The 12,388-nt window shown below is 33.5% G+C and overlaps 1 protein-coding gene across 3 annotated transcripts in view; it reads left to right on the top strand.

The window, feature by feature from the left end:
• The window catches only part of LOC123626997 (complement factor H-like), a 64,572-nt gene that overhangs the window by 45,008 nt on the left and 7,176 nt on the right, over positions 1-12,388 (top strand). Inside the window, exons 11-17 of one of the 3 annotated variants that reach the window (XM_045536310.1) lie at positions 4-180; positions 1,135-1,311; positions 2,503-2,685; positions 2,795-2,974; positions 5,417-5,593; positions 10,658-10,844; positions 11,303-11,448. In XM_045536310.1, coding sequence (XP_045392266.1) covers positions 4-180; positions 1,135-1,311; positions 2,503-2,685; positions 2,795-2,974; positions 5,417-5,593; positions 10,658-10,844; positions 11,303-11,360 — 1,139 coding nt within the window. In that variant the 3' untranslated portion in view covers positions 11,361-11,448. Of the gene's footprint in view, positions 1-3; positions 181-1,134; positions 1,312-2,488; positions 2,686-2,794; positions 2,975-5,416; positions 5,594-10,657; positions 10,845-11,302; positions 11,513-12,388 lie in introns of those variants that run through there. The other 2 variants (XM_045536309.1, XM_045536311.1) reach the window with 2 other exon arrangements.

Consider the following 12,388-nt stretch of genomic DNA (forward strand, 5'->3'; position numbering starts at 1 on the left):
TAGAATCTTGTGATATGCCAGCATTTAAGAATGCCAGAACCAAAAGTAGCAGCACATGGTTTAAGCTCAATGATGTCTTGGACTATGAATGCTTCGATAGATACGAAAACAGGCACAAACTCACCACAGGTTCCATAAAATGTGAACACGACGGCTGGTCGGATACACCCATGTGTTATGGTAAGTACTGTGTTTTCAGGATAAAAATAAACCTGTATGTGTTCCATTTTTAAAAATTTGAGTTGTGCAGGGCCATTTTTAAGGAGCAATGATTAAAATCATGGTATCTCCTGATTTAACACAAACTTGGAGGAGAAGCGTTTTGAAACTGAAAGAAAGACATCTATCTTTAAAATAGTACATTAAATTAATGTTTCCTATGAGCCATTTACCTCAGAGCTTTGTCATTAGAGTATAATTCCTTTGTTACCCAAAATGCAAGCTTTCAAATTATTTAGAACTGGGCGCCTCTTACCAAAATTATTCTTACAAGTTCCTCAGCTGTTTTGTTCCTGAATTTCAGCTTTACACCTTGTACCTTGAGTGTTAATTTTTGTACTTCCTGAGTGTAGCTCTTTATTTTCTAACTTTGACCAGTTCTGTGGACTATTACATGAATGTCTTTTATGTTTGCCAATCAGCCATCTGTTTTCCAGGGTTAGAAGAGGGCTTGAATCCATGGGAAAATGAGTGTATGTAAAGTGTTCCAAGCCAAAGGAATAGTAGGTGCAAAGCTTTGAAATATAAATACCAATTTTCACTTAAAGAATTAGTATTTTTAATGTAAGACAGTAATTTCATGCTTCAAATACTTAAAACATAACATTAAATTTTACAAATGTCAGTGATTTAAACCAGATTCAGTGTAAAGAACTTGAATTTACAAATTAATTTTTAGGACAGATATAGTGCTGTTTAATACTAGACTATTTCTCCAGCATCCCATATGAATTTAGAGACTATATAAAACCTAATATGCTATGCAGCAATTTTTTTTAAGTAAACAGTTTTATCTAATGTCCCTCTGTGTATGACTCACTCCGTACCTACCTTGTTTTTACACGGCATATATAATTTTACTTTGGAAATGATTGATTATATATTCTCATTAAATTACTTTACGTTCCTTTTTAGAAAGAGAATGCAATCTTCCAAAAATACATGCACACTTAGTTCCCGATCCCAACAAAGACAGTTATAAAGTTGGAGATGTGTTGAAATTCTCCTGCAGACCAGGACTTACAAGAGTAGGACCAGATTCAGTTCAGTGCTACCACTTCGGATGGTCCCCTAACATCCCAACATGTAAAGGTGAATATTTATTTTTAAATTGCTGAAACAAGAATTAGAACTTTGAATACTAATATTTTTTCTTCTCTTAATTTTCTTGGGCTTCCAGTATCTATAATGTAATGCATTAAGTCAGAGATATACCTGTGAAGGACATGTGTGGTGGGGGTGTGTACCTCAGCTTCCCTTATTTAAGTTAATCTCCAGTTGTTTCTTGAGAAATGTATTGGAAGTATTCACAGATACATATATGGTGGCTGTCTCAGTCTGTTTTGTGTTGCTATAAGGGAATATTGAGGCTGGGTACTTTATCAAAAGGTTTTATTTGCCTCATGATTCTCACGGCTGTAGGGTTCAAGATTGGGCATCTGCATCTGCGGAGGGCCTCAGGCGGCTTCCACTCATGGGGAAAAGGAAGGCGACCCGCTATGTGCAGAGATGACATGATGAGAGAGGGGGAGGTGCCAGCCTCTGTTTAACTAATTAGTTCATGGGAACTATTGGAGTGAAAACTCACTCACCCCGAGGGAGGGCATGAATCTCTTCGTGAGATATCCAGTCCCATGGCCCAAACATCTCCCATTAGGCCCCACCTCTAAGATTGGGGATCAAATTTCAACATGAGGTTTGGAGGGGACAAACATCAAAACCGTAGCAGTGGATGAAATTGGAGGGATTTGTTTTGTTACTTTTCATTTTGCCTACAATGCCACCATTAATATTGTACAGTTAATATAGCCTGGGCTTTAACTCAGGTTTCACTGAGTGTGTCTAAACAATATTTAAGCAGCTTAGAGCCAATTCAATTGCATGTATTTGTTAATCAAATTTAAAATATGGTGATCAAATGCTTGCTTCAGTGATATCAGGTGTATGTTCACGAAGTTACAATGAAATGGTTCCAGGAATATGAAAATTAACACATTTTCATAACAACATTTTGTACTCCATTTGCACACCTCTTTGAAGTATCAGATTAGTGAACATATTTAAAAACTTTTAATATGCCTCCAAGATGCTATTTCAATATCAGTAATAGAACTTGGAAGTATAGATCTGGTATAAATAACATTGTTTTTTTTTATTGTTTAAGGATGCTAAATAAATTATATAATGAAGAATAAATAAAGAAGAAAATCTCTCCATTTTACTGGATTTTTAAATTGTAAAACAGACAATTTAACTATTATTTACATAGTATTTCTACTGTAGAGCAAGTAAAATCCTGTGGTCCACCCCCTGAACTCCACAATGGAGAATTTAACGGAACAAAGAAAGCGGAATATAGACACAGTGAAGTGGTGGGATATGACTGCAACCCTGGATTTCTGATGAAGGGGACTAGTAAAATTCAATGTGTTGATGGAGAGTGGACGACCTTGCCAATATGTATTGGTAATGTATAAAATATTAATGTTGAAACTTAAATTAACATTGTTTTGTATTTATATAAACATGAAAATTGTGTTTCAACAATAAACATATTTTTGTGAAATTCACCTAGGGGAGGAGAGTACATGTGGAGAAATACCTGAACTTGAACATGGCTATGCCCAGCCTTCTTCCCCTCCCTATTACAATGGAGATTCAGTGAAGTTCAATTGCACAAGAACATTTACAATGATTGGACATGGATCAATTACATGTAGGAGTGGAATGTGGACACAACTTCCTCAGTGTGTTGGTGAGAATACATTTCTCCAATCGACACGTAACGGTTCAATATTTTTATTTCAAGAACAATATTTGCAACCGTATTTTTGAAATTTAGAAATATGGCTGAAAATATGAAGTCTTCATTATCATGAAACCAGACTTTTGTTGTTTATCATTTAATGTATGTCTATAGAGGAAAAAATACCCTAGGAATAATAGAATTTTAGAAATCCTTCATTTTTTTATATTAATATTTTTTTATCTTTAAATGTGTGAAGCTAAATTTTACTTATAAATTGTCATATGATTATATATGAGTACCAATTACCAAGAAAATATAACTATTTTACATAAATGCCATTCTTGTTATTATATGCCACTCTTTCTTTCAGGCCCTGGAAAACAAAGAAATAAAGTTGACAAAATACGTACTTGCTACTCTCCCACAAAAATCTTGCCTTTCTCAAAGCTTCTCAGTGTGATCATTTCTCAGTTTGTTTCAAATGTAGCAAAGAGAAGCTAATGTGCTTAGGTGGGTGGTCCACAGGTCCTGGTGGCCAGTTACATAGGTCAGTGACATGAGACAGTCAGGGGATGGGCTGGAAACAAGTCCTATTGATGGACTTCACGCTGTAAGTGAATAATCCTGCCCTTTTGATGATCAAGTCTTTGATGACTAAGTGGAAGGACCTTGAGGACCCTCATTCACTGTTCTCTTAAAGTGAGTTCTTCCATAGAGTTTTCCTGAATCCTGCGTTCAAGGAGACTCCTGTAGTCTGGTCTTATTCATCCAATTGGTCAATTAATTCCAGGCAGAGCTCCAGACAGCAGGGATTCATGCCTTGTTTTGCTTATTGTTGCATTCCCAATACTCAGAAGACCAGCTGCCATAAAGGAGACACACAATAAAAGTTTGTCAGAAGAATCAATATGTTTTGTTTATTCCTTAAATTTTTGCTATACACATTTCTGTCAAAGGTATTGCCAATCCTTCAAGACCTAACCTTATTTTTTTCCTCTTCCATCTTCACAAATGATTTCACCACATTTCATATGGGGGAGGAGGTGGGCAACCAGGGAAATATAAGGCATGAGAACTCTCAACTTTGCATTCTAGCTTACATCAAAACTTCTACTTCAGTTATTATTTCCTCTGATGTCAGAGTTTGCCTTCCCAAGGTTAATCTTCTAGCTATATTCAGCTTAATATAACCAACCCCCTTCCAGCTATCATAGGCCTTAGTCCAATTTTCCCCTCTCAACGTTTGTTTTGTACCTTGCACTCCTCTAGCTTTTTCACTCCTGCCTATATGGTTACGTTAACCCAATAAGCAAAGAAATCCTACCGGAAACCTGTCTGTTCCAGGGCACAACCACCACCACCACCACCACCACTCCTCTCGACACTGTGTCTTTCTTCAGTTCCCATTTCTTACAGAATATCTTGTTTAGTCTTCCTCAATCTCAGGACCAGTCCGAAGAAGGGGCCTAATTCTCAAGTTTCTAGTGTGTTTTGAATTAGGCTACTTTATTTTTTTAAGGGTGCATCATAAAATCATTACCATTCTTTGGCAAATTTTTTTAACATTTTTTTACTCTCTTCATCCTCACTTGACTCTGCTTTAAAAATCATAACCAACAAATATTATCAGAGACCTACGTGTATATTTTATCAAATTCAAAAGGACTGCCATATTCAGTGAGTTTTGGAAATATATAGGTATATAAAAACCTTCTATAGTCCATATTTCATTCATAACAAAGCTAGCATACATTTATTATTATGGCATTATAATATTATTGGATTATATGATGATTTCCTTTATATTAATAAAATAGCTCCTCAAAGACTCTAATATATAGAAAAGAGGTCATACTTTAAGCACCCAATTTCTTATTCTAAGTATTTGTCCCTTTTTTTGTGATCACAAAAAAGATCTGCTTAAATATTAATCATCTATATGTTTTAGGTGTATTTTTCTTATTTATTACAGTATGTCATTTGAAAAATATGTTCAAATTAGCAACTTCTTCTATTCTCACAATGTTTTATTTTAATGTTTTAATATTGTGGATTAAAAATAATATAATGGTGTTTGCGATAAGGAAAACAAATGAATATGAACATTTGTACAGATTTGAAATATGGGACCATATGTAGTCATGTGCTGACTGTTCACTATGTAGATCACCCAAAACAGTAAGCCTGTATATTCTTCCAGTTCCCAAAGCACAAAGTATCTTCCCGACAGACTTTGTTTCTGAAATTTCAAGGACGGAATGCAGCGCTTTTGTTTACAGACAATAGTTCATCTCATGCAGTGTGATCAGGAATAACTTGATTGGTGGAATTTATGAGAATAAGTCATAATTTTATTATGCAGTTACTATTAATCTATAGCTATTTTTATGTAAGAGTTGTTTTGATTCTTATAATTAGTATTTTCATGGTAATATTTTCATTTTATAGCAACAGATCAACTTAAGAAGTGTAAATCATCACACTTAATTTTAACTGAGGACAATGCACAAAATAAGAAGGAATTTGATCATAACTCGAATGTAAGGTACAAATGTAAAGGAAAATCAGAACACAAACACTCAGTCTGCATAAATGGAAGATGGGACCCTGAACTGACCTGCACAAGTAAGGTCTTATGTGCAATGTTTTCAAAGAGCTGTTCTGTTTCTCATTTGTGAATGTAGTACCTTTGTGTCTTTTAAAAAACATAGCTATTTATTATCACAAATGCTTCTTAACCTGGAAGGTAATTTAGAAACTAATGAAAACATGGTTTCTGAATACTAATTGTATCATGTGCATTCATTACCTTTCATATAAAAAAACACACATAAACTTGATGGTTTTAAAATAAAATCTGGACACTACGTGTACGCTTTACTGTTGGGGTACCATTGCTTCTAATTCCTTTTATTACAAACAAATGAACCTGTGCCTATACCTGTGCCTGTGCCTTTAACTGGTCTACATCTGCTTATGTGCGTGTGTATGTAGCCCTGTCTACCTGTCTGTCCATCTGTCTACCAGTCTATTTACCCGCTTGTTTATCCTGTATCTGTCTCGCAGGCTGAGTCAAATTGACACCTTCAATTCCACTTGAATAGTACAGGATTTCTTCCAGTCTTCCCACTTCTCATATCTGTCGTTTGCTGCGCAGTTGTGGGGTACCTTGCCTCACTACCCTCAATATTTTTACCAATATCTGACAGTCTAGAATATAGAAAAAGCAGTGTCACTGCAATAGAAAAGCCAAATTTACGCTCTACGTTTCAACATATTTAGAGTCTTTAAGAAAACAAATATTTAAATGCACTGAGGTGCATGTGTTCTACAGTTTTTCCTTGAAGTTTTATACTTTTAGCTTTTATATTTATGTTTATTGAAATGATCATATGGTTATTGTCCTTTCTGTTAAGGTTATATGTCACATTTACTGATTTACATATGTTAAACCAACTTTGCCTCCTTCGGATGAATCTCACTTGGTCATAGGGAATGATGTTTTTAATAAGCTATTGAATTTGTTTTACTCATATTTTGTTAAGAATTGTTTGCACCTCTATTCATCAGGGATATTGGCCTCCAGTTTTCTTTTACTCTTTTGTCCTTGTCTGGTTTTGGTATCAGGGTAATCCTGGCCTCCTAGAATGAATTGAAAGAATTCCCTCCTCTTAGAATTCTTGGGATAGTCTGAGAAGAATTGGTATTAGTTCTGTTTTCAATGCTTGGTGGCATTAGGCGGTGGATTTGTCCAGTCCTGGAGCTTTTCTTTGTTGGGAGACTCTTTATTAGTGATTCAATCTCACTACTTGTTATTGGTCTGTTCAAGTTTTTTATTTCTTTCTGATTCACTCGTAGTAGGTTGTATGTTTCCAAGAATTTATCTATATCATTTAGTAAGATCTTCCAGTTTGTTAGCATATATTAATAGTTGTTCATAATATTCTCTGATGATCTTTTGTATTTCTGTGGTATCAACTGTAATGTCTGCTTTCTCATCTCTGATTTTGTTTATTTGAATCACACCTTTTTTTTTAAGTCTAACTGAAAGTTCGTCAATTTCATTTGTCTCTCCAAAAAACCCACTCTTCATTTCATTGATTTTTTTTTGTATTGCATTTTAGGCTCTCTTTTGTTTATTTCTGCTCTGATCTTTATTATTTCTTCCCTTCTACTAATTTTGAGTTTAGTTTGTTCTTGTTTTTCTGACTTGTTCAGGTGCAATATTAGGTTCTTTTTTTAAGCTCTTTTCATTTTATTGATACAGGCATTTACTGCTGTGAGCTCCTGCCTTAGAACTACTCATGCAGTATCCTATATGTTGTGGCGTGTTGTGTTTTTATTTTCATGTGTCAGGAATTTTTTAAATTTCTCTTTGATTTCTTCATTGGCACATTAGTTATTCGGGTGCATGTTGTTTAATTTCCATATATTTGTAAAGTTTCACAGTTCCTCCTGTTATTGATTTCCAGTTGTATACCGATGTGGTTGGAAAAGATTCCTGATATGATCTCTATATTCTTAAATTTGTTTTGTGCCCTAACATATGATCTATCTGGGAGGATGTTCTATGTGCAGTTGAGAAGGATGTGCATTCTGTAGTTGTGGGATGGAATATTCTGTGAATGTCTATTAGATTCATTTGTCTAGAGTGCCATCTAAATCTACTGTTTCTTTGTTGATTTTCTGTCTGGATGATCTGTCCGTTGCAGAAAGTGAGGTGGTGAAATCCCCTATTATTATTGTACTGCAGTTTCTCTCTCCCCTTAGTTCTAAAAATTTTTGCTTTATGTATTTAGATGTTCAGCTGTTGGGTGCCTGTATATTTGCAATTATTATATGCTCTTGCTGAAAAGATCCTTTTATCATTACATAGTGACCTCTTTGTTTCATTTTACCTTTTTTGATTTAAACTCTATTTCACCTGACATAGCATAGCTACTCCTGCTCTCTTTTGGTTTTTATTTGTCTGGAATATCTTTTTCCATGTCTTCATTTCCATTTTATGTGTTTCTTTACAGCTGAAGTGGTCTCTTGTAGGCAGCATAAAAGTTAAAAAACTGCGGTCATGCTTTTGGATTCATTCAGCCTATTCTGTCTTTTAATTGAGGAATTTGGTCCATTTTAGCTGAGGTTATTACTGGTACATTAGGACTTACTTGTGACAATCTGTTAATTGTTTTTGATCTTTTTGTAGATTCTTTACTTTTGTGGCTTGGTGGTTTCTGTGTTGCTAACCTTTGATTCATTCCTCTTTCTGGTTTGTGTGTCTTCTGTAATTTCTTTCTTTCTTTTTTTTTTTTTGGTACAATGGGACTACCATAAGGAATCTTGTAGTTATAATACACTATTTTCAATTTTAAGCTGATTAACAACTTAACTGTGGTTGCATAAAAATACTCTAGACTTTTACCTGCCCTCCACAATTTATATTTTTATTGGATTAATTTACATCTTTATACATTGTATAAAATATTTATATATTGCATGTTACTAGGTATACTGGAGGTTTGAAAGATTTACATAATACCATTGCAGTGCTAACATGTTTCAGTTTGATTAGAAAATAACTTACACTAATGAGTTTTGTACTTTCACATGTTTTCATGATAGTAATTGTCATCCTTTTACTTCAGATTGTAGCACCCCCTTAAGCATTTTTTATAAGACTAGTCTAATGGTGATGAATTTCCTTTTTTCACAATTTTGGTAATATTTTCAAATAACCAATTAAATCCTCTCAATTTTCTCCATTTACTCTTTCTATTTTTAGCTTTCTTATACTTTACTATGGTTAGCTTTTCTAATTTTCTCTTTTCTATTTTTCTTTGTCAGTTTCCTCTTTTTCACTTATTCTATTGTTTTTATTCCTTCTAATGACTTGATTTTAATTTTCCTTTTTTCATTTTTAAAGTGGAAAATTAAAACAGGGAATTAAACTATCATACTTTCAAAATGTAAAACTTTAAAGCTCCATCTTTAAGTACTGCTTTAGCTGTGTCCCATAAAGTTACATACATGTGTATAAGTATATATTATTAATTTATCTGCCATTTCACATATTTTCTTGTTTCCTTTGTAATTTGTTCTTTCACTCAACAATTATTTAGAAATTTGTTTTAAAATTTCCAAATATTTTTTTATTTCTAGAGAGCTTATTTTATTGGCTTCTAATTTATAGACTACTGTTTTTATAGAATACTGTGCATGATTTCAATATTTTAAAATTTATTCATTTTTTATTGCATAGCATGTAGTTTATCTTGGTAATGGTTCTATTTTCACATAAAGATACGTATATATTCTAGTTGTAAACGTAGGCTAATGTATGTCATAATGTTCTTCAATTTATATCCCCATCACTCAAATTTGTTGAACAACTTCTTACTCAATCACACTATCACAAAATACTGCAAATGACAATGAGTACAGTACACATCAAAATCAATAGGATACAGTTGAAGCATGCATTAGAAAAACATGCATTAGAAAAGAAAGAACAAAATAAAAGCAATAGCTATTACAATGAAAAGGTAGAAAGCAACATACAACTAAAGAACATAGAAGGAAAGAATCATTTAAGCATAAATAATTTATCTTTAATAATTAAAGAAAACAAATTAATGAGAATACATTTAAAAATATGTCAAAGTATTTTAAACCAGAAATAAGATAAAATATTTTTCATAAAATGTGAAAAACTTTTATTGCCATAGGCAAAAACAGAAAGCAAGAAGTTATCAATAGTCGTTAATGAAGATTATTTGGTTAAGTATCTGCCTAAATTCATAACAAAATGTCAGACAACTGAAAGGATTTACAACACCTCCCAGGACACACTTACATAAGGCTTTCATGAATTAAAATATACAGTGCAATAGAGAAAGCGAACTCAGGAAATGATAGAGAGATCTGAATGCTTCCAGGTCAATCCAGAGGCCTCCCTCAGTCGAACAGGACATGCTTCATCTTCAGATTGTGAACCCAACAAGATAATTCAGAGGTTTTTCAGTTTAATAGGAGCAGACACACGTTTAGAGAGGTGACTTTTATATCTGATCACATAACTAAGTTCAGTCTGTGCAATAATCCATTAAACTGAGTGCGTACCATCAATGACATACCCCTAAAGAGTGTAGAGAAGGTAATAAAGGGCAGTTCCAGGGAGTTTCTGACTTTGAACAGCGTGATGTAACCCATAGTGAAGATATCTAATGCTTCTATTGGCCAAGTACCAGTACCAAATTATTAACTAAATGCAATTCTTCCTCTGGCTAATCGGCATCCGTTGGCAAACTACCTTGTAAGGGTTTTAATCCAATTCCAGAGCCATTTGATCATATATATCTCTAAAAAGACCCTGATATCAGTTTTTATTTAATGTTCTTATTAAGAATGTATAATACAGTTAAAACATCCTAGAGATTAGAAGTAATTAAAAATCTTGCCTCTAAATTATGCAAGTTTATTTATACAGCAAATAGATGGACAAAAGTATAAGAAGGATGATAGTATTAAAAAGATGATAGTATTAAACTGGTATACAAGGTGAAAAGTATAACATGTAAACATAGAACATAAGAATCATATGATCATTTATGAAACATAGTTATTGACTTTTCTGTTTATTTAAAATTATCTTTTAATATTTTAGTAGTAATCAAGAAGTTTAATTTTAATATTTTTTAGATGTACCAATACAACTATGCCCACCTCCACCTCAGATTCCCAATGCTCAGAATATGACAACCACATTGAATTATCAGGATGGAGAAAAAGTATCTGTTCTTTGCCAAGAAAATTACCTAATTCAGGAAGGAGAAGAAATTTTATGCCAAAATGGAAGATGGCAGTCAGTACCACAATGTGCTGGTCGGTAGTATATAACTTGCTTTACAAAATCCTTTCAAATGATGTTAATAGTCTCCTGTGCTTTGTGTAAACAAACAAGATGAAGATCTTTCTCTATCACTTTATTCTGACACCATAAATTATGATCTAGACACATAAATAAATCACCATTCTTTCACTGGTGTGGACAAAATACAGCCAAAATCTTTCGGATATTATGTAAATATCAGATAATATTTTTGTTTATATATAATTTACTCCCCGTGATGTATAGGACACGAATGGAGGGCAATATTGAACAAGAGGATGGTGACATAAATATTATAAAGCCACATGTCTTTGCAAGTTTCCAAAATTTTCTGTTTGTAAATAAGGTTATTTGTTCAAATACACTATTTTAAAATCCCAAATAGCATTTGATTTTATATTTCAATTTATTCATTTTATTTGTGCTTGACCCTTTGATTTCTGCTCTTCATATAGAAAAAGTTCCATGTCCTCAACCACCTCACATAGAACATGGAACCATTTACTCATCTAGATCTTCAAACGAAAGCAAAGAAACAGTCAAACCCAAGCTTTACCCACATGGTGATAAATTAAGTTATGTTTGTGAAGATGGTTTCAGGATATCTGAAAAAGCTGAGATAACGTGCTACATGGGAAAGTGGAGTTCTCCACCTCAGTGTGTAGGTGAGGACAGTAGGAAAACTCAAATTCTGTTTACAGTACAGTGCATTAAAGGTAATCTCTTATGTGGGGAATAGTACGGAGGTTCCTCAAAAAACTGAAAATAGAACTATCATGTGACCCAGCAATCCCACTGCTGGGTAGATACCCAGAGGAGGGGAATTCAGTCTATCACAAAGATATCTGCACTCCCATGTTTATTACAGCACCATTTACAATAGCAAAGATTTGGCATCAACCCAAGTGTCTATCAGAGGGTGAATGGATAAAGAAATTGTGGTACCTATATGCAGTGGAGTATTATATAGCTACAACAAAGAATGAAATCCATCATTTGCAAAAAGATGGCTGGAACTGGAAACATTATGTTAAGTGAAATGAGGCAAGCACAGAAAGACAAATCTCACATGTTCTCACTCGTACGTGGGAGCTAAATATTAAAAACAATTGATCTCATGGAGACAGAAGGTAAAATGATGGTTACCAGAGGCTGGGATGAGGAGAGGGAAGAGGAAGATAAAGTAGGGATGGTTAATGCATGCAAAATATTGTTAGTTAGATAGAATGAACAGTATTGAATAGCATAACAAAGTGATGATAATCGACAATAAGTTAGGCTATATTTTAAAATAACTAAAAGAGTGGAATTAAAATATTCCTAAACAAAGACATGATAAATGCCTGTAGTGATGGATACCCCAATTACCCTGATGTGATTAAACTAACATTGTATGCCTGTATCAAGACAAGCATGTACCCTAAAAAGACATACAACTATTATGTACCCATAATAATTAAGAATTAATAAATTAAAATATATAATCTCTTGTTATGAAAGTCAGGGGACAGAATAATTTAGATTACTATATATATAAAACA

This window comes from Lemur catta, chromosome 23 (genome assembly GCF_020740605.2).
Source record: "Lemur catta isolate mLemCat1 chromosome 23, mLemCat1.pri, whole genome shotgun sequence".
NCBI lineage: Eukaryota > Metazoa > Chordata > Mammalia > Primates > Lemuridae > Lemur > Lemur catta.